The sequence below is a fragment of the Hippopotamus amphibius genome, chromosome 1 (genome assembly GCF_030028045.1).
Source record: "Hippopotamus amphibius kiboko isolate mHipAmp2 chromosome 1, mHipAmp2.hap2, whole genome shotgun sequence".
Taxonomy (NCBI): Eukaryota; Metazoa; Chordata; class Mammalia; order Artiodactyla; family Hippopotamidae; genus Hippopotamus; species Hippopotamus amphibius.
Window position 1 is genome coordinate 44,084,851 of NC_080186.1, and position 23,743 is coordinate 44,108,593.

The 23,743-nt window shown below is 39.8% G+C and overlaps 1 protein-coding gene across 1 annotated transcript in view; it reads left to right on the plus strand.

Annotated features, from left to right (window-relative positions):
- Window positions 1–2,025: 2,025 nt before the first annotated feature.
- ZYG11A (zyg-11 family member A, cell cycle regulator) overlaps window positions 2,026–23,743 on the plus strand; it is a 70,548-nt gene continuing 48,830 nt past the window's right edge. Inside the window, exons 1-2 of the mRNA XM_057747876.1 lie at window positions 2,026–2,115; window positions 19,366–19,531. Coding sequence (XP_057603859.1) covers window positions 2,026–2,115; window positions 19,366–19,531 — 256 coding nt within the window. The remainder of the gene's footprint in view (window positions 2,116–19,365; window positions 19,532–23,743) is intronic.

Sequence of the window (23,743 nt, forward strand, 5' to 3'; positions counted from 1 at the left end):
ACTCCAATGAAAAGCTCATAACTCCTCAAATTGAGAGGAGCTGGTGAATGGCAGAAACCTTGAGCACTCACATCAGTAATTTTTGTCTTTTTATAATTTAAGATTCCAGTGCAGTCTGAAAATTCAGCCTATAAAAGAGCAAGTCATAGGGTGGGAGTATTGACACAAAGGTCTTGGCTTCCAGAAGCTGCCTTTTGCAGCAGGTTTGGGGAAATGACACCAATGGCCAGATGTTGCAGATGAATGGCTTACTCCTGTGCATTCAGTTAAACAGCTGTTTTAAATTGTCTCGCAATGACTCAGTCAAGGACTGTCATTAAAGAATGTCTCTCCTAGACTGTGACATGACTATAAGAGCTAAGAACAAGAAAAAAAAAAAAAAAAAAAAAACTCAGCTCCCCTGTCACTTTACATCAATACACATTATAAAAGGAACCATTTTCAATGACATATCTAGAATGTGGTGGTCATATTAGAATATGGAGATTAAGGAGTTACGAAGCACATTTTCTACCTAATTCTTGGTCTCATCAATTCAGTCTTAAATAGAGCCCTTCAAAACTGGAAATATTATGAATAATGAGCCAAGTACTGTATTTAACCTTCAAACATCTTGTAAGGGAAGGTAATTATCCACTATTTTACAAATGAGGGGAAGCCTAATGAGGTCAAATGACTTGCCTCATATCACACGGATAGTAAGTAATTTATAGATTAAACCCAGATACTGTTTTAACACCAGGGTCCCCACTCTGAATAATCTGCTGCTTTGTACAATCTCAGTAGTGATGTCTTTGACTAAAAAGACAAATGTATAATCAAAAGTCCTCTGAAACTGGCTCATGAAATAAACCACATTATTGTTTGTGGATACTAGCAATGGATTTAAAGAGTATTCTCATTTAAAGAACCATGGGGGGCTTCCCTGGGGGGGCTTCCCTGGTGGTGCAGTGGTTAAGTATTCACCTGCCAATGCAGGAGACATGGGTTCAATCCCTGGTCCAGGAAGATCCCACATGCCCTGGAGCAACTAAGCCACTGTGCCACAACTACTGATCCTAGCTCCAGCGCCTGTGAGCCACAACCACTGAGCCCATGTGCTGCAACTACTGAAGCCAGAGTGCCCTAGAGGCTGTGCTCCACAACAAGAGAAGCACCTGCAACGAGAACCCCGCATACCCCAATGAAGAGTAGCCCACCTGCTGGCCACAACTAAAGAAAGTCCCAGCACAGCAACAAAGATCAAACAAGTGCATGCATGGACGCACATGCCCCCGCACACACAAATACATATATATTTTAAAATGTATAGAATCAGCCCTCAGTATCTGTGGGTTTTCCGTCCCCAGATTCAACCTCTATGGAAATTGTTCGAAAAAAATTTCATAAAGTTTCAAAAAGCAAAACTTGAATTTGCCAGTACCGGCAACCATTTACACAGCATTTACATTGTATTAGTATAAGCAACCTAGAGGTGATTTGAAGTATAGGGGAGGAGGTGGGTAGGTTATATGCAACTACTACACCATTTTATATAAGGTACTTCGGTTTCACGGGATTTGGGTACAGTGGATCCTGAAACCAATGCCCTGGGGGACACCTAGGGACCACCATATTCTATTTCCCAACTCCACAAGAGCGGGACCGCGGGCATGCCTTTGACCTGGTATCTAGCCCTGTGGTGTAGATTTGAGGGATTCGGTTTCAGAGGGGTGTATAGGGGTTGGGTGAGTGGCTGGGCAGGCATAAGGCTGGTCTCTGGGGCGTCAAGGTGACGGAGGAAGGACGGTTGAGCCCTCACGGGGTAGAGTGGTGGTCGGCCGCGGAGGGGGTGGGGAAAGCCGTCCTGGGGGCGGGGTCTGCGGCGGGCGAGTACGCGTCGCCACGCCGGGCGTTTCAAAACCCAAACCTCAGGCTAGAACGCTGAGTGCCTGCTTTCCGGCACGGGTCGAACCCACCTCTCGCGGGATCCGGGCCCCGCTGGACGGCCGCTCTCTCCTCGACGCCTACCGGGCGGGGGTCGCCATGGTTCACTTCTTGCACCCGGGCCTCTCGCCCCGGACTATCGTCCCTCCGGACGCTCAGAAGGACGTCCTGGGCTGCGGCGTGGTGCAGGTGAGCACCGGGGAGGGGGAGGGGGAACACGCGAACCTGGGCGGGACGCCCCGTCCGGGGCGAGTGCGGCGAATCGTCGGGGACTGTGCGGAGGCACTGGTCGGCTCCTTTGACCGACGAGGGGGTAGAGTCTGAAGAAGCTGAGCCCCTGCCAGGCTTCTCTCTTCGCTGGGAAGTGTCTGCCGGAGAGGAGTTTTCCGCCCCGGGCGTCCCAGCCTCCGGGCCGAGAGTGCAGACCTTGCGCAGCTGAGAGGAGGAGCGGCGGGGTGAGTCCCGCCTCCCGCATGACCCTGGGCGAGTCCCCTGCTTGGGTCTCTGTGCTCACCTGTGCCCGCGAGGGCGGCAGCTGTTTTACAGGGTGGTATAAATTTAGACGTAAGTGCTGGGCATGGCTTTAGGCTTGTCCGCTAGTAGACGATAGCGCTTATGGTCGTGACGCACCCAAATGCCTCAAACCTCGAGCGTTCCCCTATGTGTGTTGGGGACGTGTTGCTCCCCAGATGCTGTGACCTGTCGGTCCCGAGATCGTTAGCAGGAAGACTTTCTGAGCCAGCGCAGGGGAGCTGGAACCCCGAAGACTGAAATTTCTGAAGTTCCACGTGTCGTCCCCCCCTCCCCACCCCGAGTGTGTATTTCGCGCCTACTGTGTGTCAAGCATCGCATTTCTAGAGTGATCTGTCGGATTTTTTGGTAGGCATTTTACTGGTGTATAGGGAAATTGAGAACCCTTGACTTGCTCATGATCACGAACCTGACATCAGTTGTTCTGATGTCAGACTCCATATTCTACAACGCTCCAAGGGCCACCCCTTTTAGAACTCAGAATCTAATGAATGCGCAACCCACAGTTAGTACGGGGGAGGGAAATATGCTGATTGAGGTTGTACTTTACACACTAACGCGGTGTTCGCGTTTGTGTCCATCAGATATCTAGCTTGTATTCCTGTGGACCCTTTTAGACTCATTTTTAAAAGCTGCCTAAATAATTTGTAAATTTCTGTAGCTAATGAAAAAGCTGGTTTTTTAACGTACGTTCTAGCACAGCGTGTCAAGCACATTTTTTGTTGCCGCTGAATGGAATCGAAAAACAGGTTTTCTTTAGAAAAGTGATCAGACTAATCCATTTTCTGTCTGGTTGCATACTGTACTATGTGCTCTCGGTTTTTTGGCTAAGATTTTATTTTTAATTAATTTAAAAAAGTATACACTGAACAAATACTCTAATTTTAGATCTGTTTCTCTATGTTTTTAATTTTATTTAGCAATATTTTGCAGTTTTGGTGTAAAAAACTTTTGGTGTAAAAAAGGTTTTGGTGTAGTTTTTGTAGTTTTTGTCTTTTACATATTTTGTTAAATTTATCCTTGTTTTTGATAGTACTGTAAATACTTTTTAGAAGTTTATAATTTGGGGGCTATATTGATCTTGTATTCTACAACTTTGCTAAAGCCACTTATTTTCTCCAATTTTTTTTTTAAGATTTTTCAAAAGATTTTCCTTGCAATATGTCACCCGCAAATAAAGACAGCTTTATGTATTCCCTTTCAGTCTATGCTTTTTATTTCCTTTTTTAAAAAATGCATTTTGTAGGATCTTTTGTAAAATGTAGAAGAGATGAGAGTAGACATCTTTGTATTGTTCTGGATCTTTCACCTCTAAGTATGATTAAGTATGATACTGGCTATAGATTTTTCCATTAGATGCCCTTTGTCAAATTAAGGAAGTTTTCTTCTATTCCTAGTTTGCTGAGTTTTATTATTTTTGTTTTTTTAAATCATGAATGTGTGTTGAATTTTGTTAAATGCTTTTTCAGCATTTAATAAGATGGTTTTGTTTTTGTTCTTTATTGTGTAATGTGGTGGATTTTATTGATTGTGATTTTAACTTTACATTCTAAGAATAAACATGACCTGGTCATGATGTATTATTTTTATATATTGAAGGATTCTATTGCTAATATTTTGTGAAGTATTTTTACGTCCATGTTTATAAGGGAGATTGCTCTTTACATATATTTTATCTGGGAATTCCCTGGTGGTCCAGTGGTTAGGACTCCGCGCTTTCACTGCTGTGGGCATGGGTTCAGTCCCTGGTCAGGGAACTAAGATCCCACAAGCCTCGTGGAGCAGGCAAAAAAAAAAAAAATTATCTGGTTTTAGTATATAGATAATGTTGGCCTTAAAATATGAGATGGGAAGTGTTCCCCTATTCAATTTTTTGAGTTTGCGGGACATTGGTATTATTTCTTCCTTAGATGTTTAATAGAACTCGCCAGTGAAGCCATTGAGACTTTAATTTCTTTTGGGGATGGTGGTTTTTTTTTTTTAATTTTTATTTTATATTGGACTATAATTGATTTACAGTTTTGTGTTAGTTTCAGGTATACAGCAAAGTGATTCAGTTGTACATATATGTATATCCTTTTTCAAATTCTTTTCCCCTGATTCAGTTGTACATATACATATATCTATTCTTTTTCAAATTCTTTTCCACTTTTTCAGATTCTTTTCCCCTTTTCCCCTAGGTTATTACAGAGTATTGAGCAGTGTTCCCTGTGCTATACAGTAGGTCCTTGTTGGTTATCTATTTTAAATATAGTAGTGTGTGTGTGTCAATCCTAAACTCTCAATTTATCCCTCCCCCCGGGGGAAGATTTTATTTTTTATTTTATTTTATTTTTTATTTTTTTATTGGAGTATAATTGCTTTACAATGTTGTGTTAGTTTCTGCTGTACAATGAAGTGAATCAGCTATATGTATACCTATATCCCCTCCCTCTTGGACCTCCCTCCCCGCCCATCCCACCCATCTAGATCGTCACAGAGCAGCAAGCTGAGCTTCCTCTGCTTTATAGCATGTTCCCACTAGCTATCTGTTTTGTGTATGGTAGTGTATATATATCAGTCCTAATCTCCCAATTCTTCCCACTTTACCCTTCCCCCACTGTGTCCATATGTCCATTCTCTACGTCTCTATTCCTGCCCTGCAAATAGGTTCATCTATACCATTTTTCTAGATTCTACATATATGAGTTAATGTATGATATTTGTTTTTCTCTTTCTGGCTTACTTCACTCTGTATGACAAACTCTGGGTTCCTCCACATCTCTACAAATGACCCAGTTTTGTTCCTTTTTATGGCTAGTAATAACTTTGTTGTATATATGTACCACATCTTCTTTATCCATTCATCTGTCCTTAGACGTTTAGGTTATTTCCATGTCCTGGATATTGTAAATATTGCTGCAGTGAACATTGGGGTACATGTGTCCTTTTGAATCATGGTTTTCTCAGGGTACATGCCCAGTAGTGGGATTGCTGGGTCATATGGTAGTTCTATTTTTAGTTTTTTAAGGAACCTCCAAACTGTTCTCCACAGTGGCTGTACCAGTTGACATTCCCATTAACAGTGCAGGAGGGTTCCCTTTTCTCCACACCCTCTCCAGCATTTATTGTTTGTAGATTTTTTGATGATGGCCATTCAGACTGGTGTGAGGTGATACCTCATTGTAGTTTTGACTTGCATTTCTCTAATTATTAGTGATATTGGGCATCTTTTCATGTGCCTCTTGGCTATCCGTATGTCTTCTTTGGTGAAAAGTCTATTTAGGTCCTCTGCCCATTTTTTAATTGGGTTGTTTGTTTTTTTGATATTGAGCTCCATGAGCTGTTTTTATATTTTGGATATTAATCCTTTGTTGCTTCGTTTGCAAATATTTTCTCTCATCCTGAGGGTTGTCTTTTCATTTGTTTATGGTTTCCTTTGCTGTGCAAAAGCTTTTAAGTTTAATTAGGTCTCTTTTGTTTTTATTTTCATTACTCTAGGAGGAGGGTCAAAAAAAGATCTTGCTGTGGTTTATGTCAAAAAAAATTTTTTTGTCTGATTTTGGAATCTAGATAGTGTTGGCCTTAAAATATGGGTTGGGACGTGTTCCCTATTCAATTTTTTGAGTTTGTGGGACATTGGTATTATTTCTTCCTTAGATGTTTAATAGAACTCACCAGTGAAGCCATTGAGACTTTAATTTCTTTTGGGGATGGTGGTTTTTTTAGTTTTTATTTTTATCTTATATTAGATTGTAGTTGATTTACAATGATGTGTTAGTTTCAGGTATACAGCAAAGTGATTCAGTTATACATATACATATATCTATTCTTTTTCAAATTCTTTTCCCCTTTAGGTTATTACAGAATATTGAGCAGTGTTCCCTGTGCTATACAGTAGGTCCTTGTTGGTTATCTATTTTAAATATAGTAGTGTCTGTATGTCAATCCTAAACTCCCAATTTATCCCTTCCCCCCTGGGGAAGGTTTTAAACTATATCTACTTCTTGGGGGAAATGCTTATAAATTTTGATATATTGTTCAAAATATTTTCTAATTTCCGTTATAATTCCTTCTTTGACCAATGGAATATTTAGAAGTGTACTGCCTAATTCCCAAATAGTTGCGGATAGTCCATATATATTTTTGTTTAATTGGCTTCTAATACAAATATATTGTTGTCAGAGAACATACTGATTTTAGTCCATTTTTATTTATTGAGAGTCGTTTTATGGCTCAGATATGATCTGTCTTGGTGCATGTTCATGTGCACTTAAAAGGAGTATATATTCTGTAGTTGGGTATAGTATTCTATGAATGTCAGGTCAAGTTGGTTGAAAATGTTAATCTGTATTCTTTTTTTTTTTTTGGCCACGTAAGGCAGCATACAAGATTTTAGCTCATCTACCAGGGATTGAGCCTGTGCCCCCTGCAGTGGAAGCACAGAGTCCTAACCACTGGACTGCCAGGGAATTTCCAATGTTAATCTATATTCTTACTCATTTTCCAACTACTTGTTTTTATCAGTTGCTGAAGATGAGTGTTAATTTCCAAATGTATTTGTGGAGTTTTCTTTTTATTCTTTCAGTTTTTGCTTTATGAATTTTAAAGCTGTTAGTGCATATACATGTAGGAATTACATCTTGATGAACTGACCCTTTTATCATTATGAAATGTACATCTTGATTTCTGATAATATTCTTTCCCTGAAGACTTCTTTTTCTGACATTGTCACCCCAGTGTCCTTACGATTAGTGTTTTTTAAACAACCTTATGTTGTTTAAAGCCCATCTCCTGTAAACAGTAGGCTTGCTTTTTTAATATAGTTTGACAATCTGTGCCGTTTAAATTAGAGTAAATATAATTATGAAAATTGTTGTATTTAAGTTGTTGTTTGTGTTCTATTTGTCCTATGTGTTTGTTGTTGTGTTTCTCCTTTGCCTGGCTTCTTTTCAATTGAGTTGTTTTTTTTTTTTGCCACGCTTTACAGCTTGTGGGACCTTAGTTTCCCAATCAGGGATTGAAGCTGCATGCTCAGAAGTGAAAGCACAGAGTCCCAACCACTGGACCTCCAGGGAATTCTGTCAATTGAGTTTTTTTTTTTTTAATTGAGTATTTTTAAAGTTTGATTTTATCTCTTCTGTTAACTTACTAGTTCTGTTCCTCTCCTTTTTTCCCTCACTTTCTTTAATGGTCACTCAAATGTAGCAGTTTTTAAAATGTGGACTCAAGACCTCTGGGGTCTCTAAGACCCCGTTCTCTTTCATTAAGCCACACGTTAATGAAATTTGCAAAAATGTGAAAGTGTTGCCATTGTCACTAAACTTTTAAAAGTTCTTTTTGAAAATATAGCTCTTTTAAAAACATGTTCTTTCTTGGGAATTCTCTGAAGGTCCAGTGGTTAGGATTCAGGGCTTTCACTGCCGAGGCCACAGGTTCAATCCCTGGTCTTGGAACTAAGATCCTGCAAGCCATGTAGTGGGGCCAAAAACAAAAGTTCTTTGTGTCAACATGTGATTTTTTAAAAAACTTTTATTATTTCTAAATGAATTAATGCATATTTTAAAGATTTCTTAGTTTTAACTTGTAATGCAGTAAGTGTTGATAAATGTAATCCAATTTTTAAGAGTATAAAGGGATCCTAAGACCAAAAAGTTTGAGAGTCACAGCTCTAGGTTTGAAAATATACATGTTTGACTTACCACAGTCTACTTTTAAATATATCGCTTCACCTTACAACAGTATTCTTTAATTTTCTCCCTTCTTTCCTGTCCTTTATACTTTTGAAATAATACATTTTACTTTTCCATGTTAGAAATTGCACAATATATTGTTTTCACTTTTTCTTTGATCAATCAGTTGTTTCTTAAAGGAATTAGGAAATAAGAAAAAAAGTTTTATATTTATCTACATGCTCCTGTTTCCAGTACTCTTCCTTTTTCTCTAGATCCCAAATACCCATCTTGTATAATTTTTCTTTAGCTTAAAGAACATTTTACCTTCTTATAGTGTAGATCTCTACTTCTGTCTGAAAATATCTTCATTTTACCTTTATTTCTGAAAGATATTTTCATAGTACTTAGTTTTTCTTCCTACTGCACTTTTATTTTTATTTTTTTTGTGGAATAATATTGCATTATATATCTATACATCTGTATTATAGCTATATCTATATATCTTATATTTTCTTTACCCATTTATCCGTCGATGGAGCACTTTTTTTTTTAATTTTTACTTATTTATTTATTTATTGGCTGCATTGGGTCTTTGTTGCTGCACATGGGCTTTCTTTAGTTGTGGCGAGTGGGGGCTACTCTTCATTGTGGTGCATGGGCTCCTCATTGTAGTGGCTTCTGTGTGGAGCATGGGCTTTAGGGGCGTGGGCTTCAGTAGTTGAGGCACATGGGCTTTGTTGCTCCACAGCATGTGGAATCTTCCTGGAGCAGGGCTTGAACCCGTGTCCCTTGCATTGGTAGGCGGATTCTTAACCACTGTGCCACCTAGGAAATCCACCTACTGCACTTTAAAAAATGTTCTTTCTTTAGAAAATAATTATTTGTTTAGCTGCGCTGGGTCTTAGTTGTGGCACTTGGGATCTTTGTTGCGGTGTGTGGCATCTTTTTAGTTGCAGCATGCATGATCTAGTTCCCTGACCAGGGATCGAACGTGGGCCCCCTGCATTGGGAGCCGGGAGTGTTAACTGCTGGACTACCAGGGAAGTCCCTAAAAATATTATTTCATTTGTCTTCTGGCTAACATTGCTTTTGATGAAAATTCAGTGGTCATACCTTTTTTTTTTTTTTTGATATTGTGTCCACATTACCTCTGGCTACCCACTCCACCCCCCACCCCCCAACCCCAATCTTAAGATTTTTCTTTTTATTGTTGGGTTTAGCCATTTATTATGTTGTGATGTCTTTTGTTTATTTCACTTTGGGTCCATTTTTGCTTCTGGTATCAGTGGGTTTATATTTTGTATCCAATTTCAATATTTTTTGACTTCTTAAAAAAGAAAGCTATTAAGTTTGTTTTATTGTTCTTTGTACCTGGTGAATTAACTGTGTAATTCAATAAATATTAAACTATAAAATAAGTTCATAGATTCCAAGTATAGGACATTGCCCTTAAAATATTTTTTCTTTCCTAATATCTCCTCTCTTCTGGAGTTTCAATTACACATTTGTATTAAACTGCTTAAAGTTGTCCCTTGGGATTATTTAGGATTGATGCTATCATCTTGTGTGTGTGTGTTTGTGTACAATGAAAAGCAGAAATTTTTAGTATAGAATTATTTGCAAAAACAGTGTTAGTTTTTAAATCATAATACACACATGCACACACACACACATATATATTTGTCTAAGGAGAATATTTTTATTTGTACAGGAAGAACATTTACATATTGGTATATCCTTCTAATTCAACAGGAGTTATACTGTGTCTTGTGAGATCATCATGAGAGAGGAGAATCCTTTTAATATGGAGAAATATGTATTACCACATTCTGATACATCATCACTGAGTTTCTTATAATTTAATGATAGGCCAGCATGTGGATGAAATAAGTATCATGAAACAAGTTTGGTTTCTGCTACGCATAGCTTAGATTTGACAGTGTAATTATACAGTGAATATGTGAATGTTGGGTCTTGAGTTCATCAACTCATTAACCATATTAAGTCTGTAAAGAGTCTTAACATAGAGCTTGGAGACAATGCTACTGTAGGTCTCTGAGAGGCGTGATGGTTGGACAAGTATCTCTATTTCGCTTTTAATCCAATTAAAATCATGAACAAGCGGATTTATTAAATAAGTTAAGACATTAGTGGAGATTCATAATTATTTTAGTGTATCAAAAAGTTTAATGGAAATTGTACCCACAATAAAGCTGCACAAAAAAAAAAAAAAAAAAAGATTGTCCCTTGGGGTTCTATGCTTCTCTACTTTTTTTCCCCCAGACTGTTTCAGTTCAGGTAGTTTCTATTGCACTAGCTTCAACTTCACTTATCTTTAATTTTGTAGTGTTTATTTATCTGTTGATAATATCATCTAATGTGTTATTTACATCAAATAATGTATTTTTCAACTCTGGAAGTTCCATTTGGGTCTTTTTCAGATCTTCCATTTCTCTGTTGAAATTCCATGTTTATTCCCTCATTATAGTCATATCTTCCTTTATATCCATGAATTATAATACCTGTTTTAAAGTTCTTGTTTGCTAATTATGTTATTTCTGGGTCTGTTTGATTCTTCTTCTCTTTTTTTTTGGCTGCATTGCACAGCTTGTGGGATCTTAGTTCCCTGACCAGGGATTGAAGCAATGCTCCCAGCAGTGGAAGCACGCATTCCTAACCACTGGACCACCAGAGAATTCCCTGAGGTTTTTAATGTGCTGTTGTAGGGACTTTCCTGGCAGTCCAGTGGTTAACACTCTGTGTTCCCAATGCAGGGGGCACAGGTTTGATCTGTGGTTGGGAAACTAAGATCCCGAATGCCACATGGTGTGGCCAAAAATCAAATCAAAACAAAATAAAACCAAAAAAAATGCTAGTGTAAATTTTTAAAATTTAATTTTCCAATTAATTATTGGTTGTATATAAAACATGGCCTCTTGTTTGTTTTGCTCTTCTGCCTCGTGTCCATTAAAACATGTTAATTAGGAGAGTTACATAGTACTGTTTATATTTTAGAAATGATGCGTCTAAACTCTGGGTAGAGATGGTTTGGAAAAGGATTAAGAGTGAAAGTAGAGAAACTAATTTGGAGTTTTTTAGTATTTTAGGAAAGATACGGTAGTGACTTGGGTTAGAGAGTGGTAGTGGAACTACAAAGAAGGGGATGAACTAGAAATTTATTTGGGAGGTTTAACAGTCATACTCACAGAAGGAAATAGATGACACACTCAGAATAGGGATAATTTAATGAGAGTTTAATTAAGGTGCTACTTCCAAAGATAAGGGAGAGGTATGGAAAACCACAATAATATACTACTCCATGTCCAGTAACAGTAGCTATTGCCACCCTCAGGCCCAGGGGACCTCTCAGAAGGAATGTCTTAGTTCATTTGGGCTGCTATAACTAAAATACTGTAGACTGGGTGACTTATAAATAACATAAATTCATTTCTCACAGTTCTGAAAGCTAGGAAGTCCAAGATCAAGGTGCTGGGAGATTTGGTGTCTGCTGAGAGCCCACTTCCTGGTTCATATACATCTTTTTGCTGTGTTCTCACGTGGCAGAAGGGACAAGGGAACTCTGTGGGGTCTCTCTTATAGGGGCACTAATTCCATTCAATGAGGGCTTCAGCCTCATGACCTAATGACTTTCTGAGGTTCCCCCATCCAAACATCATCAAATTAGAGGTTAGATTTCAACATAAGAATTTTGGGGGGACTTCCCTGATGGTCCAGTGGTTAAGACTCTGCCTTCCCAATGCATGGGGCCTGGATTCAATCCCTTGTCAGGGAACTAGATCCCACGTGCCACAACTAAGACCTGGTGTAGCCAAATAAATAAATAAGTAAATATTAAAAAAAAAAAAGAATTTTGGAAGATAGCAAACATTTAGTCAATAGCAAGGAGAGAGGGCTGATTTTAGAGGTGTGATTAGGGAGACATAGCCAGCCCAAGGTACTTTAAAAGAGAAAGAGCTGTAGAAATTTTCTGTAGTGGATTGTACCCCCCAAAACATATGTCCAAGTCTTAACCCTTGGAACCTGTGAATTTGACCTTTGGAGATAGGGTCTTTGCAAATGTAATTAAGTTGAGGACACCCCTCCTCCCCTCCCCCCACCAGCTGCATGACTTGTGGGATCTTAGTTCCCCAAACAGGGATCAAACTTGGACCCTTGGCAGTGAAAACAAGAGTCCTAACCACTGGACTACCAGGGAATTCCTAAGTTGAGGATCTTGATGAGATTGTTTGAAAATTTGTTAAAAAATTTGTTAAAAATTTAGGCTGGACCCTAAATCCAGTGGCTGGTGGTATCCTTATAAGATAAAGGGATGGAGATTTGACACATAGATACAGGGAAGAAGGCCATGTGAAGATTAGGGTTACGCTGCGACAAGCTAAGGGGAGCCAGCAGCCCCCAGAAGCTGATAAAGTAAGAATTCTTCCCTAGAGCCTTCAGAGGGAGAATGGCCCTGCTCATACCTTGATTTTTGGACTTCTGTCTTCCAGAACTATGAGAGAATAAAATTCTGTTGTTTTTACCCACCAATTTAGTGGTATTTTAATTTGTTACAGCAACACTAGGAAACTAATATGTTCCAGCTTTTTGAGAGTTTCATGTTGTCAGAACCAAACTGACAACCAGAGGATAAGGGAACCTCTACATAGGATCCACACAAGTCACCTCAGAGTAGAGGTGGAGATGATTAAGGAGTGGGTCTGGGTGGGAGGTGGGTAGCAAATGGAAGATGTCTGGCACAAGTAGAACCAATAGGATTTGCTAATTTATTGGATGTCTGTTTTGTGTAGGATGTTGATTAAGGGTAAGGAAATGTCAATAAAGATTAAGCAGCTGAATAGATGTGATGCTGTTTACTGATTAGGGAAAGACTGGGGAAGTTCAGTTTCATACCTGGTGAGTCTGAAGTATTTGTGACACAGTTAAGTAGATGTGTCAGAGAGGCAACTGGTTATTTAACACTGTGGCTTAAAGAGAGATCTGACCGGGAGATAGTAATCTAGAATTCATTAGATTTATAGATAATATTTAGAATCATGTAATCAGTAGTTAGATATTATAGAGGCAGAGTCATTAGTCATTAGTGGTCTTGGTGGGAAATCGATGCTACTGATTTATAAAACAAAAACAGATAACAGAATACTGTTGTATAATTCTGTTTATATAAAGTTCAAAAACATGCAGAACTAAATAGTAATCAGGCTGATCACCTGTGGATGAAGGGATGAGAAGTACCATCAGGGAAGGGTGTATAAGGGAATTAAAAGGTTTGGTATATTCTGTTTAAGCTGTGTGGTGAATACAAGAATGTTTTTAAAATATTTATATTGTTTTATATTTTATTATATTATTTAAATATGTTACATATGTTCTAAACATCTTTAATGTGGATTTAATCTTTATTGTATTTTTTAACATATTTATTTATTTATTTATTTGGTTGTGCTGGGTCTTTAGTTGCAGCAGGTGGGCTCCTTAGTTGTGGCATGTGAACTCTTAGTTGCAGCATGCATGTGAGATCTAGTTCCCTGACCAGGCATCAAACCCAAGCCCCCTGCATTGGGTGCGCAAAGTCTTAACCACTGCACCACCAGGGAAGTCCCCTTTACTGTATTTTTAAAATGAGGCTGCCATGTCCAATAATATGGCAAATAACGTAATAAGGTCTTAAAAGGAAATATTCTGGATAAGATGTAACAAACACTTTCAAATGCAAAGTAAGGAAAATCCCCCAGCATCCCCACCCAATTCACAGAAGCTGGAAATCACCACTGTAAGTAGGCCCTAAAATAACCAAAGAGGCTAGACCTTTGCCAAAACCAGGTGGGAAGTTTGAATGGAGACTGTGAACTGTAATATATATATATGTGGAAACATGGGCTAACAAAGCCTGGTCATACATCAGTGAAATGGTAGATCTAAAAAAATCTGCTGATGGGAAAGGGAAACAGGGAATCTTGTCAGATTTGGCTTGGATTTTGAGTGAGAAAAATATCTTCTGAAAATTTGCTATCATAGGTCTGTCCTCATACAGACTCAGTGTTTTAATTGACGTTTCTTGCTTGGTTCAGGAAATGTGTAGCTGAGAAATTATCAAAATGGTCCCTGGTGATGCCCCTGGCTAAGCTGCATTTAGCGTAATCTCTCTGATGTGAGATATCTTCTACCCAGGCTTCACAGGAGTCTACAGTAAAATCTCACTAAAGATTAGCTCATGGACTTTCCTGGTGGTCCAGTGGTTAAGATGCAGGGGGCATGGGTTAGATCCCTGGTTGGGGAACTAAGGTCCTGCATGCCATGCCGTGTGGCCTGAAAAAAAATAAAAAAGATTAGCTCACAATCTTAAATTACAAAACATGAACCTCTATGATTAAGAATCAACACAATCAATAACTAACAGAATTAGACTCCCAGAGACTTCAGAAAATGGTATTATTGAAACACTATGAAACAAGTATATTTAAAATTTATTAAAGAAATAAAAGATGAAATACAAAATGAAAAAAGAGCAATATACAATTAGACAGTAAAGAACTAAATGCCACAGAATAAAGAAATAGTAACCTAGAAGATAGATCTATAGAAATTACCCACAGGAAGCATAATTTCCATTTTCACATGGGCATATGAACCAATTCTGGGTTTTGAGACCCAAGTAAAAGTCTGCTGAGACTGTTTCAGGGAATTTTTTTGCTTCCTGACGTGAATTCTGACATGGTGAGAATTGGGAGCAGTTGAAGCTCTCATGTGTTCTTTTGGGAATGCAAAATAGTATAGCCACATTGTAAGAAAAGATTAGCATTTTCTTTTCTTTTTTTTTTTAATTGGAATATAATTGTTTTGCACTTGTACCAGTTTTTGAGGTACACTAAGGTCAATCATCTGTATTTATACACATATCCCCTTATTCCCTGCCTCCCTCGACTCCCCCCCACCCTCCCCGTCCCGGTCCTCTAAGGCATCATCTATCATCGAGTTGAACTCCCTTTGTTATACAGCAACTTCCCACTGGCTATCTATTTTACAGTTGGTAGTATATATATGTCTATGCTACTCTCTCACTTCGTCTCAGCTTCCCCTTCAGCCCCCGCCCCCCCAAACCTCGAGTTCTCCAGTCCATTCTCTGCATCTGTGTCCTTGTTCTTGTCTTGTCACTGAGTTCATCAGTACCATTTTTAGATTCCGTTTATATGAGTTAGCATACAATATTTGTCCTTCTCTTTCTGACTTACTTCACTCTGTATGACAGACTCTGGGTCTATCCATCTCATTACATATAGCTCCATTTTATTCCTTTTTATAGCCGAGTAATATTCCATTGTATATATGCGCCACATCTTCTTTATCCATTCATTTGCTGATGGGCATTTCGGTTGCTTCCATATCCTGGCTATTGTAAATAGTGCTGCAGTAAACATTATGGTACATGTTTCTTTTTGGGTTATGGTTTTCTCTGGGTATATGCCCAGTAGTGGGATTACTGGATCATATGATAGTTCTATTTGTAGTTTTTTAAGGAACCTCCAAACTGTTTTCCATAGTGGCTGTACCAACTTACATTCCCACCAGCAGTGCAGGAGAGTTCCCTTTTCTCCACACCCTCTCCAACATTTGTTGTTTCTAGATTTTGTGATGATGGCCATTCTAACCGGTGTGAGGTGATACCTCATTGTGGCTTTGACTTGCATTTCTCTGATGATTAGTGATGTTGAGCATCTTTTCATGTGTTTGTTGGTCATCTGTATGTCTTCTCTGGAGAAATGTCTATTTAGATCTTCCGCCCATTTGTGGATTGGGTTATTGGCTCTTCTGGTATTAAGCTGCATGAGTTGTTTGTATATTTTGGAGATTAATCCTTTGTCTGTTGTTTTGTTGGCAAGTATTTTTTCCCATTCTGAGGGTTGCCTTCTTGTCTTGTTTATGGTTTCTTCCGCTGTGTAAAAGCTTTGAAGTTTCGTGAGGTCCCATTTGTTTATTCTTGATTTTATTTCCATGATTCTAGGAGGTGGGTCAAAAAAGGATCTTGCTTTGATGTATGTCATAGAGTGTTCTGCCTATGTTTTCCTCTAGGAGTTTTATAGTGTCTGGCCTTACATGTAGGTCTTTAATCCATGTTGAGTTTATTTTTGTGTATGGTGTTAGGAAGTGTTCTAATTTCATTCTTTGACATGTAGCTGTCCAATTTTCCCAGCACCACTTATTGAAGAGGCTGTCTTTTTTCCATTGTATATTCGTGCCTCCTTTGTCAAAGATAAGGTGCCCATATGTGTTTGGGCTTACCTCTGGTTTCTCTATTCTGTTCCATTGATCTTCCTTTCTATTTTTGTGCCAGTACCATACTGTCTTGATCACTGTAGCCCTGTCGTATAGTTTGAAGTCAGGAAGCCTGATTCCAACTCCATTTTTCCTTCTCAAGATTGCTTTGTATTTGGGGTCTTTTGCGTTTCCATACAAATCGTAAGATTTCTTGTTCTAGTTCTGTGAAAAATGCCATTGGTAATTTGATAGGGATTGCATTGAATCTGTAAATTGCTTTGGGTAGTACAGTCATTTTCACTGTGTTGATTCTTCCAATCCAGGAACATGGTATATCCCTCCATCTGTTTGTATCGTCTTTGATTTCTTTCATCAATGTCTTAAAGTTTTCTGCATACAGATCTTTTCCCTCCTCAGGCAGGTTTATTCTGAGGTATTTTATTCTTTTTGTTGCAATGGTAAATGGGAGAGTTTCCTTAATTTCTCTTTCTGCTCTTCTGTTGTTAGTGTATAGGAATGCAAGAGATTTCTGTGCATTAATTTTGTATCCTGCTACTTTACTAAACTCATCAATTAGTGCTAGCAGTTTTCTGGTAGAGTCTTTAGGGTATTCTTTGTATTAGCATTTTCTTATGTAAAGTTAAATACACACTTAACATGTAGGAAGTGTGGAATGCCAGGGACCCAGGAATTCCACTTTTATGTTACTCCCCAAGAAAAATGAAAACTATGTTCCCACAAAACTTTGTGAGTAGTTATAGCAACTTTATTCGAAATTGTTGAAAACTTCAAGTAATCCACATGCCTTTCATCTGGTGAATAAAGAAATTGTGATTTATTCATTGCAGTGGAATGCTTCTCAGCAATAAAAAGAAACAAATTACAAAAATATGCAACAACACAGATAATTATAATTTGCCTAATGTTAAATGCATTATGCAAAATGAGAGAAGTAAGATTTGAAAGGCCTAATTACTTAATGATTCAATTATATGACACTTTGGAGAAGGCAGAACACTGGGGACCGAACAAAGATAAGTGGTTGCTTGGGATTGATGGGAGGGATTGTGTACAAAGGGACACCAAAGAACTTTTGGATCATTGAAGTGTTCTATATCTTTATAATGGTGGTAGTACATGACTGTATGCATCTGTCAAGACGTGTTGAACTAACTGTACACCAAAAGTGATGTTTTTGCTACATGTAAATTATACCACAATTAAAAGAAAAACAAGAATGAATAAGAAGATAGTGATTACAGTGTGCAGAGTAAACTTACTGAAGAAATTTGGTTATGAAGAGGATGTGGGGATCAACAGAAGGTTTTTGTTTCCGAGGCAAATAATAGAGCACAAATTGTATGTTAAGAGTGATCCATTTGATGGAAATTCCCTGGTGGTCCAGTGGTTAGGACTTGGCGCTTTCACTGCCTGGGCTCAGTCTCAGTCCCTGGTCAGGGAACTAAGATCCCGAAAGCTGTGCGGCATGGCCAAAAAGAAAAAAAAGAAAATTCCACTTGAGAAGGAGAATTTGAAGATGTGCATGGCACAGGCGGGAGGGATGAAATCCAACCAGCACACGTGAAAGTGTTGGTCTTTGCATGTTTTCCATATAAGAAGGAGACCAAGGAAAAGAGGCATGCAATTTCGAGTTAAGTTGGATGGTGAGGTGGCTTAATTTTTCTCCCCGAAGTGAGTCAGGTTCTGATATCAGCAAGAAATTGGTTTGAGGAACAAGTAGAAGGCATGAAATAATTCTTGCCCGATGGTGGGAGAGTGCCCTGTCTAAAGAGACCTTGAAGGATTTGCAGCTACTGAGGGCTCATTTGAAGTTAATGTTTATGAATTTTCCATGACATGCCATGTTGTTTGACTCTTCCCTTTTTCATAGATGATTAGCTTCTGGATGTTGCCATAAAAAAGGTGAATAGTGAAGTTCTTCCAGGAGAATGTCTGTAGAGTGTAATGGAGGAGAGGGAACAAGGAGTTGAGGATATTTGTAAAGGAGTAATTTATGCTTTGGACTATGGAGGGAATTTAATCAGTTAAAAGTAATATGGATGTCAGTGAATGTATTGCTGTTGAAACCTTTGGCAAAGATGGCAACCTCTGGCTTATCACTCTCTTCATGTCTGAGTGCCATACCTTTCATATCTTTGTGGTGTTTGTTTTGGTTTTGGTTTTTGTTTTTGGCTGTGCTGGGTGTTCATTGTGGCATGAGGGGTCTTCGTTGCAGCATGAGGAATCTTTGTTGCGGCATGCAGGATATGTAGTTGTGGCATGCAAACTCTTGGTTGTGGCATGTAGGATCTAGTTTCCCTGACCAGGGATCATACCAGGGCCCCCTGCATTGGAAACATGGAATCCTAGCCATGGACCACCAGTGAAGTCCCTTAAATGTTTGCTGAATGAACAAATGCCAGTCTCTTAGAGAAGATGTTTTGCATATGTCAGTTCTTATTCTTCTATAGCCTTCTGGGTGTAGCAACCTTTTACAGTGTGAACACTTGAAGCCAGGCCTTCTTATCCTCTGGCATGTAGTAATCACTCAATAAATATTAGTTGAATGAATGACCATGTGATTTCTGCTCAATTAGTCCCTTGTGTTGTATTGAAATTGTCTGATTTATTAGATGTATTCCACGCTAAACTGTTAGCTCCGAAAGGATTAGAACTATATCTTATTCATCCCTGTATTTTCAGCGGCTGGCACAGAACAAAAGATAAGTGAAGGACTGAGAGAACTTAAATTTTTTTTAAGATACAACAGAAGCTACAAAAAAACAAAAAGCTGTGAAAATCTTCCATTCAGTTAATAGTTGGAATAAGGTGGTTTTATTACATATAAATCATTAGAGTGAGGAGAGTGTATCTTAAGATATCCTCATTAAGTAGTTTGATGTATGGCATGACCACTGCTATGTTGAATTTTTATACATGTGTCCTAACAAGTTTGTTTGTTTGGGGGTTTGTTTGCTAGGAGGAGGCATCTCCCTACTCTTTGGTCAACATCTGCTTGAATGTCCTGGTTGCTAACTTGGAGAAATTGTGTTCTGAAAGATCTGATGGAACACTGTGTCTTCCGGAGCATTGGAGTTTCCCTCAGGAATTAGCTGATCGATTCGTTGGGGTGATGACTTGGCAAGGTAATGATGAGGCTACTTCTATAAAGTGTACTTTTATAGCACTTTACTATTTGAAAAGCACTTTTACATATAATTCCTGTTTTGCTCCTCACAACAACCTGGTGAGAAATATAGAAATTATTCCCATTTTATTTGTGTGGAGGTTGATTCCCAGAATCTTTGATGGAAATCCTTGATGGAAATTGTCTTGTTTCTAGGCTTGCCCTGCTGTTGCTATAGTCTTGTCTCCCATTCTTTTCATTGTGAATATGAACCTTTAAAATTTTTTCCTTTTCCTCCTATTGTAGTGGGGCTTTCAAAGGGCCATGTTTAATTTGCTACGTTACAGTTTTTTCTTAATGAAAAATTTTTTGAGGTAACACATTATCGAGGTAAAGTTCACATACCATATAATTCATCAATTTAAAGTATACAGTTCAGTTTTTTTTTTTTAGTATATTCACAGATTTGTGTAGCCATCATCACAGTTAGTTTTCATCCCCTCAAAAAAACCCCAAAAAACTCCTTATCTTCATTTTAAGCAGTCACTAATCTACTTTCTTCCTCTATAAATTTGCCTTTTCTGAACATTTGATATAAGTGGAATCATTCAATATGTAGCCTTTTGTGTCTAGCTTCTTTCACTTAGCATAATATTGTCAAGGTTCATCCATGTTGTAACATGAATTTTTATGGCTGCATAATATTCCATTGTATTGATATACCCCCTTTTATTCATTTCTCAGTTGATGAACATTGGGTTGTTTTTACATTTTGGCTATTATAAATAATGCAACTGTAAACATTAGTATACACATTTGTGTGTGGACATATGTTTTTATTTCTTTTGAGTGTATACCCAGCAGTGGAATTGCTGGGTTAAATGGTAGCTCTGTGTTTAACTTTTTGAGGAACTTCCAAACTCTTTTCCAAAGTGGCTGCACCATTTTATATTCCCACCAGCAGTGTTACAAGAGTTCCAACTTCTCCACATCCTCACCAAAACTTGTTATCTGCCTTTTTGGTTATAGCCATCCTAGTGGATGTGAAGTGGTATCTATTGTGATTTTGATTTGCATTTCCCTTGTGACTAATCATGTTGAGCATTTTTGTTTCTTTTTTTTTTTTTTTTTTTGGCACATGGGCTTAGTTGCTCCGCGGCATGTGGGATCTTCCTGGAGCTAGGATCGAACCCGTGACCTCTGCATTGGCAGGCGGACTCTTAATCACTGCGCCACCTAGGAAGCCCAATGTTGAGCATTTTTTCATGTCCTTGATGGCCATTTGTTTATCCTCGTTGGAGAAGTCTCTCTTCAGATCTTTTGCCTGTTTCTTATTGTTATTTGTCTTTTATTATTGAGTTGTAAGATGTAAGTCTCTTATCAAACATGGTTTGCAGTTATTTTCTCCCATTCTATGGATTGTCGTTTCACTTTGTTGATAGTGTCCTTTGACTCACAAAAGTTTTTAATTTTGATGAAGTCCAATTTATCTTTTGTTGTTTATGCTTTTGGTATCATATCTAAGAATCCATTGCCAAAGCCATTGTGAAGTCCTAAAGATTTTACACCTGTATTTTCTTTTAAGAGTGTCATTGTTTTCACTCTTATACTTAGTATTTTGGTCCATTTTTAATTAATTTTTGGCATGAGGTGTAAGGGTTCAGTTTCATTATTTTGCATGCGGCTATACACTTGTCTCAGCGCTATTTGTTAAAAAGACTATTCTTTTCCTGTTGAATAGTCTTGACATCCTTGTTGAAAATCAGTTGACCATAGATGCATGGGTTTATTTTTGTACTCTCAATTCTATTCCATTGATCAATGTGTCTATCCTTATGTCAGTACCAAGTAGCTTGATTACTGTTGCTTTGTAGTGCATTTTGAAATTGGTAAGTGTGAGTGTTCCAACTTTGTTCATCTTTTCCCGGATTGTTTTGGTTATTCTGGGTTCCTTATATTTCCATGTGAATTTTAGAATTGGCTTGTCAATTTCTACAAAGAATCCAACTTGGATTTGAATAGGAATTGTGTGAGACTATATATGTGTGTGTGTGTGTGTGTGTATACATACATACATACATGATTTGGGGAGTATTGCCATTCTAATAGTATTGTCTTTGGATCCATGAATATGATGTCTTTCTATTTATTTAGATCATCTTTAGTTATTTTCACCAATGTTTTACCATCTTAACAATCTGAAATTCTTAATACATGAGGATGGGCAGTCTATTTATTTAAAAGAGACTTTTTTTTTTTTTTTGGCTTTGAGGCATTTTATTATAAAAAGCTGGTACTCATATACATCAATGAATTAAGAACTTAAAATGCATCATACATTTACTTCATTTTTTAGCTTGACCTTCTAGGAAATCTTTAGCTTCATTGATTTTGGCTGCTATATAAGGAGATCCTCCCTTGTCTGGGTGATTTAAAAGCATAATTCGTCAATGAGCATCTCTTATTTTTCCTTTACTGGCAGTAGGGCTTACACCTAGTATTAATGCTGCTTCCCGTTTTGTCATTTTGGGTTCAAACCCACCTCTGTAGTAGCCACCACTGAAGGCAGATTTCGGTAGACTTTGAAAAACTTGTTTTACTTGAGGCTCCATATGCTTCATGGCTTGCAGAGCATAACAGCCTGCAAATCCTGCAGCAGCAATGGTCAGTCCAACTGCTACCACTGTACTGGCCATGGTTCCCGCTCGGCTCTCTTGCCTCCACTGGGAGCATGGTTCATCCCAGCCCACCAACTCGATGCCTCTACCACCTAAAAGAGATCTTTGAGTTGGGGAGGCTGATGGGGGACCTGAGGCCCAAGGAGACTGGAGGAACCCCAGAGCAACCAGGTGGGACCTGGGGGAAGTCCGGGTGGATAAGGGGAAGCCAGACAGGAGCAGCGCCCCTGGGGGGTCCTCCACCCTCCAAGGCCCCCTCTGGGTTGCCTGGGTCCTAGGGGTGTAGGAAGGAGGAAGGAGGGGCAAACAGGTGGAGAGGCGGACTGGTGGGGGTAGGGGCTTTGAGATTGGGGGACGGGGAGGTGAGAGGGCGTTTCACCTGCCCTCTTGGCCAGGGAAGCCGACTGGGCTCCTGGGCCTGGTCCTTCACTCTCTGGGTCCCCCTCCAGCGCGTGGGTCCTAGGGGCATGGGGGGAGGGGGACAGGGGAAGAGGAAGAGAGGCAAACAGTGGGGGTGGGAAGGGATTTCCCAAGATCAGAAGGAAGAATAGGGGAGGTGCCACCAGGTATTTCTTCTGGGCGGGTCCTCCACCTTCCAGGGCCCCTCTGGGCCATTGGTCCTAGGGGTATAGGAAGGAAGCAGTGAGGGGAGAAGAAGAGAGATAGGAAGGGGGGAGGGACCCTCTGGGATCAGAGGATTGGGGCAGGAGCGGAAGGCATTTCTGCTGCCCACTGGCCCAGGAAGGTTGCTGGGCTCCCGGGCCTGGTCTCCAACTCTCTAGGGTCCCCTCCTAGATGTGTTGGTCCAGGGGGTATAGGAGCGTGGCAGGGGAAGAGGAAGAGAGGCAGACTGGTGGTGGGACGTTCCAGGATTAGAGAACCAGGGGAGGTGTGGAGGGCCTTTCCCCTGCCCGCTTGGGCCTGGCGGGTCTGCTGGGCTCCCGAGTCTGGTCCTTCAGTCTTTGGGGCCTTCTCCGGCTGTGTGGGTCCTACAGGTGTGGGAGGGAGGGAGGAGAGGGGAAGAGGAAGAGAGGCAGACAGCGGAGGGGGGAACCTTGCAGGACCAGAGGATCAGGGGAGATGCTGCTGGAAATCTCCCTACCCACTTGGCACCAGGAGGCCTGTTGCGCCCCCAGGCCTGGTCTTTGGTCCTCCAGGAGCCCCTCTAGGTCTCACTGGTCCTAGGGGTGCAGAAGGAAAGCAGGGGAGAAGAGGAGTGGCGGGCAGGGGAGGGGGCCTTCTGGGATTAGAGGATCAGGGGAGGCGGAGAGGGTATTTTCCCTGCCCACTAGCCCTTGGAAGCCTGCTAGGCTCACGAACCTGGTCTTTCAAACTCCTGGGTCCCCTCCAGCTGCTTGGGACCTAGGAGGTGGGGGGGGGGGAGGAAGAGAGGCATACAGGGACCCTACGAGACTGGGAGATCTGGGGAAGTGCCGCAGGTGTTTCCTTAGCCCAGTTGGCCCTAGGAAGCCTGTTGGGTGTCAGAGTCTGGTCTCCTGCCTTCCAGTGTCCCCTCCAGCTGTGAGGATCCTAGGGGAATAAGAGGGAGGGGG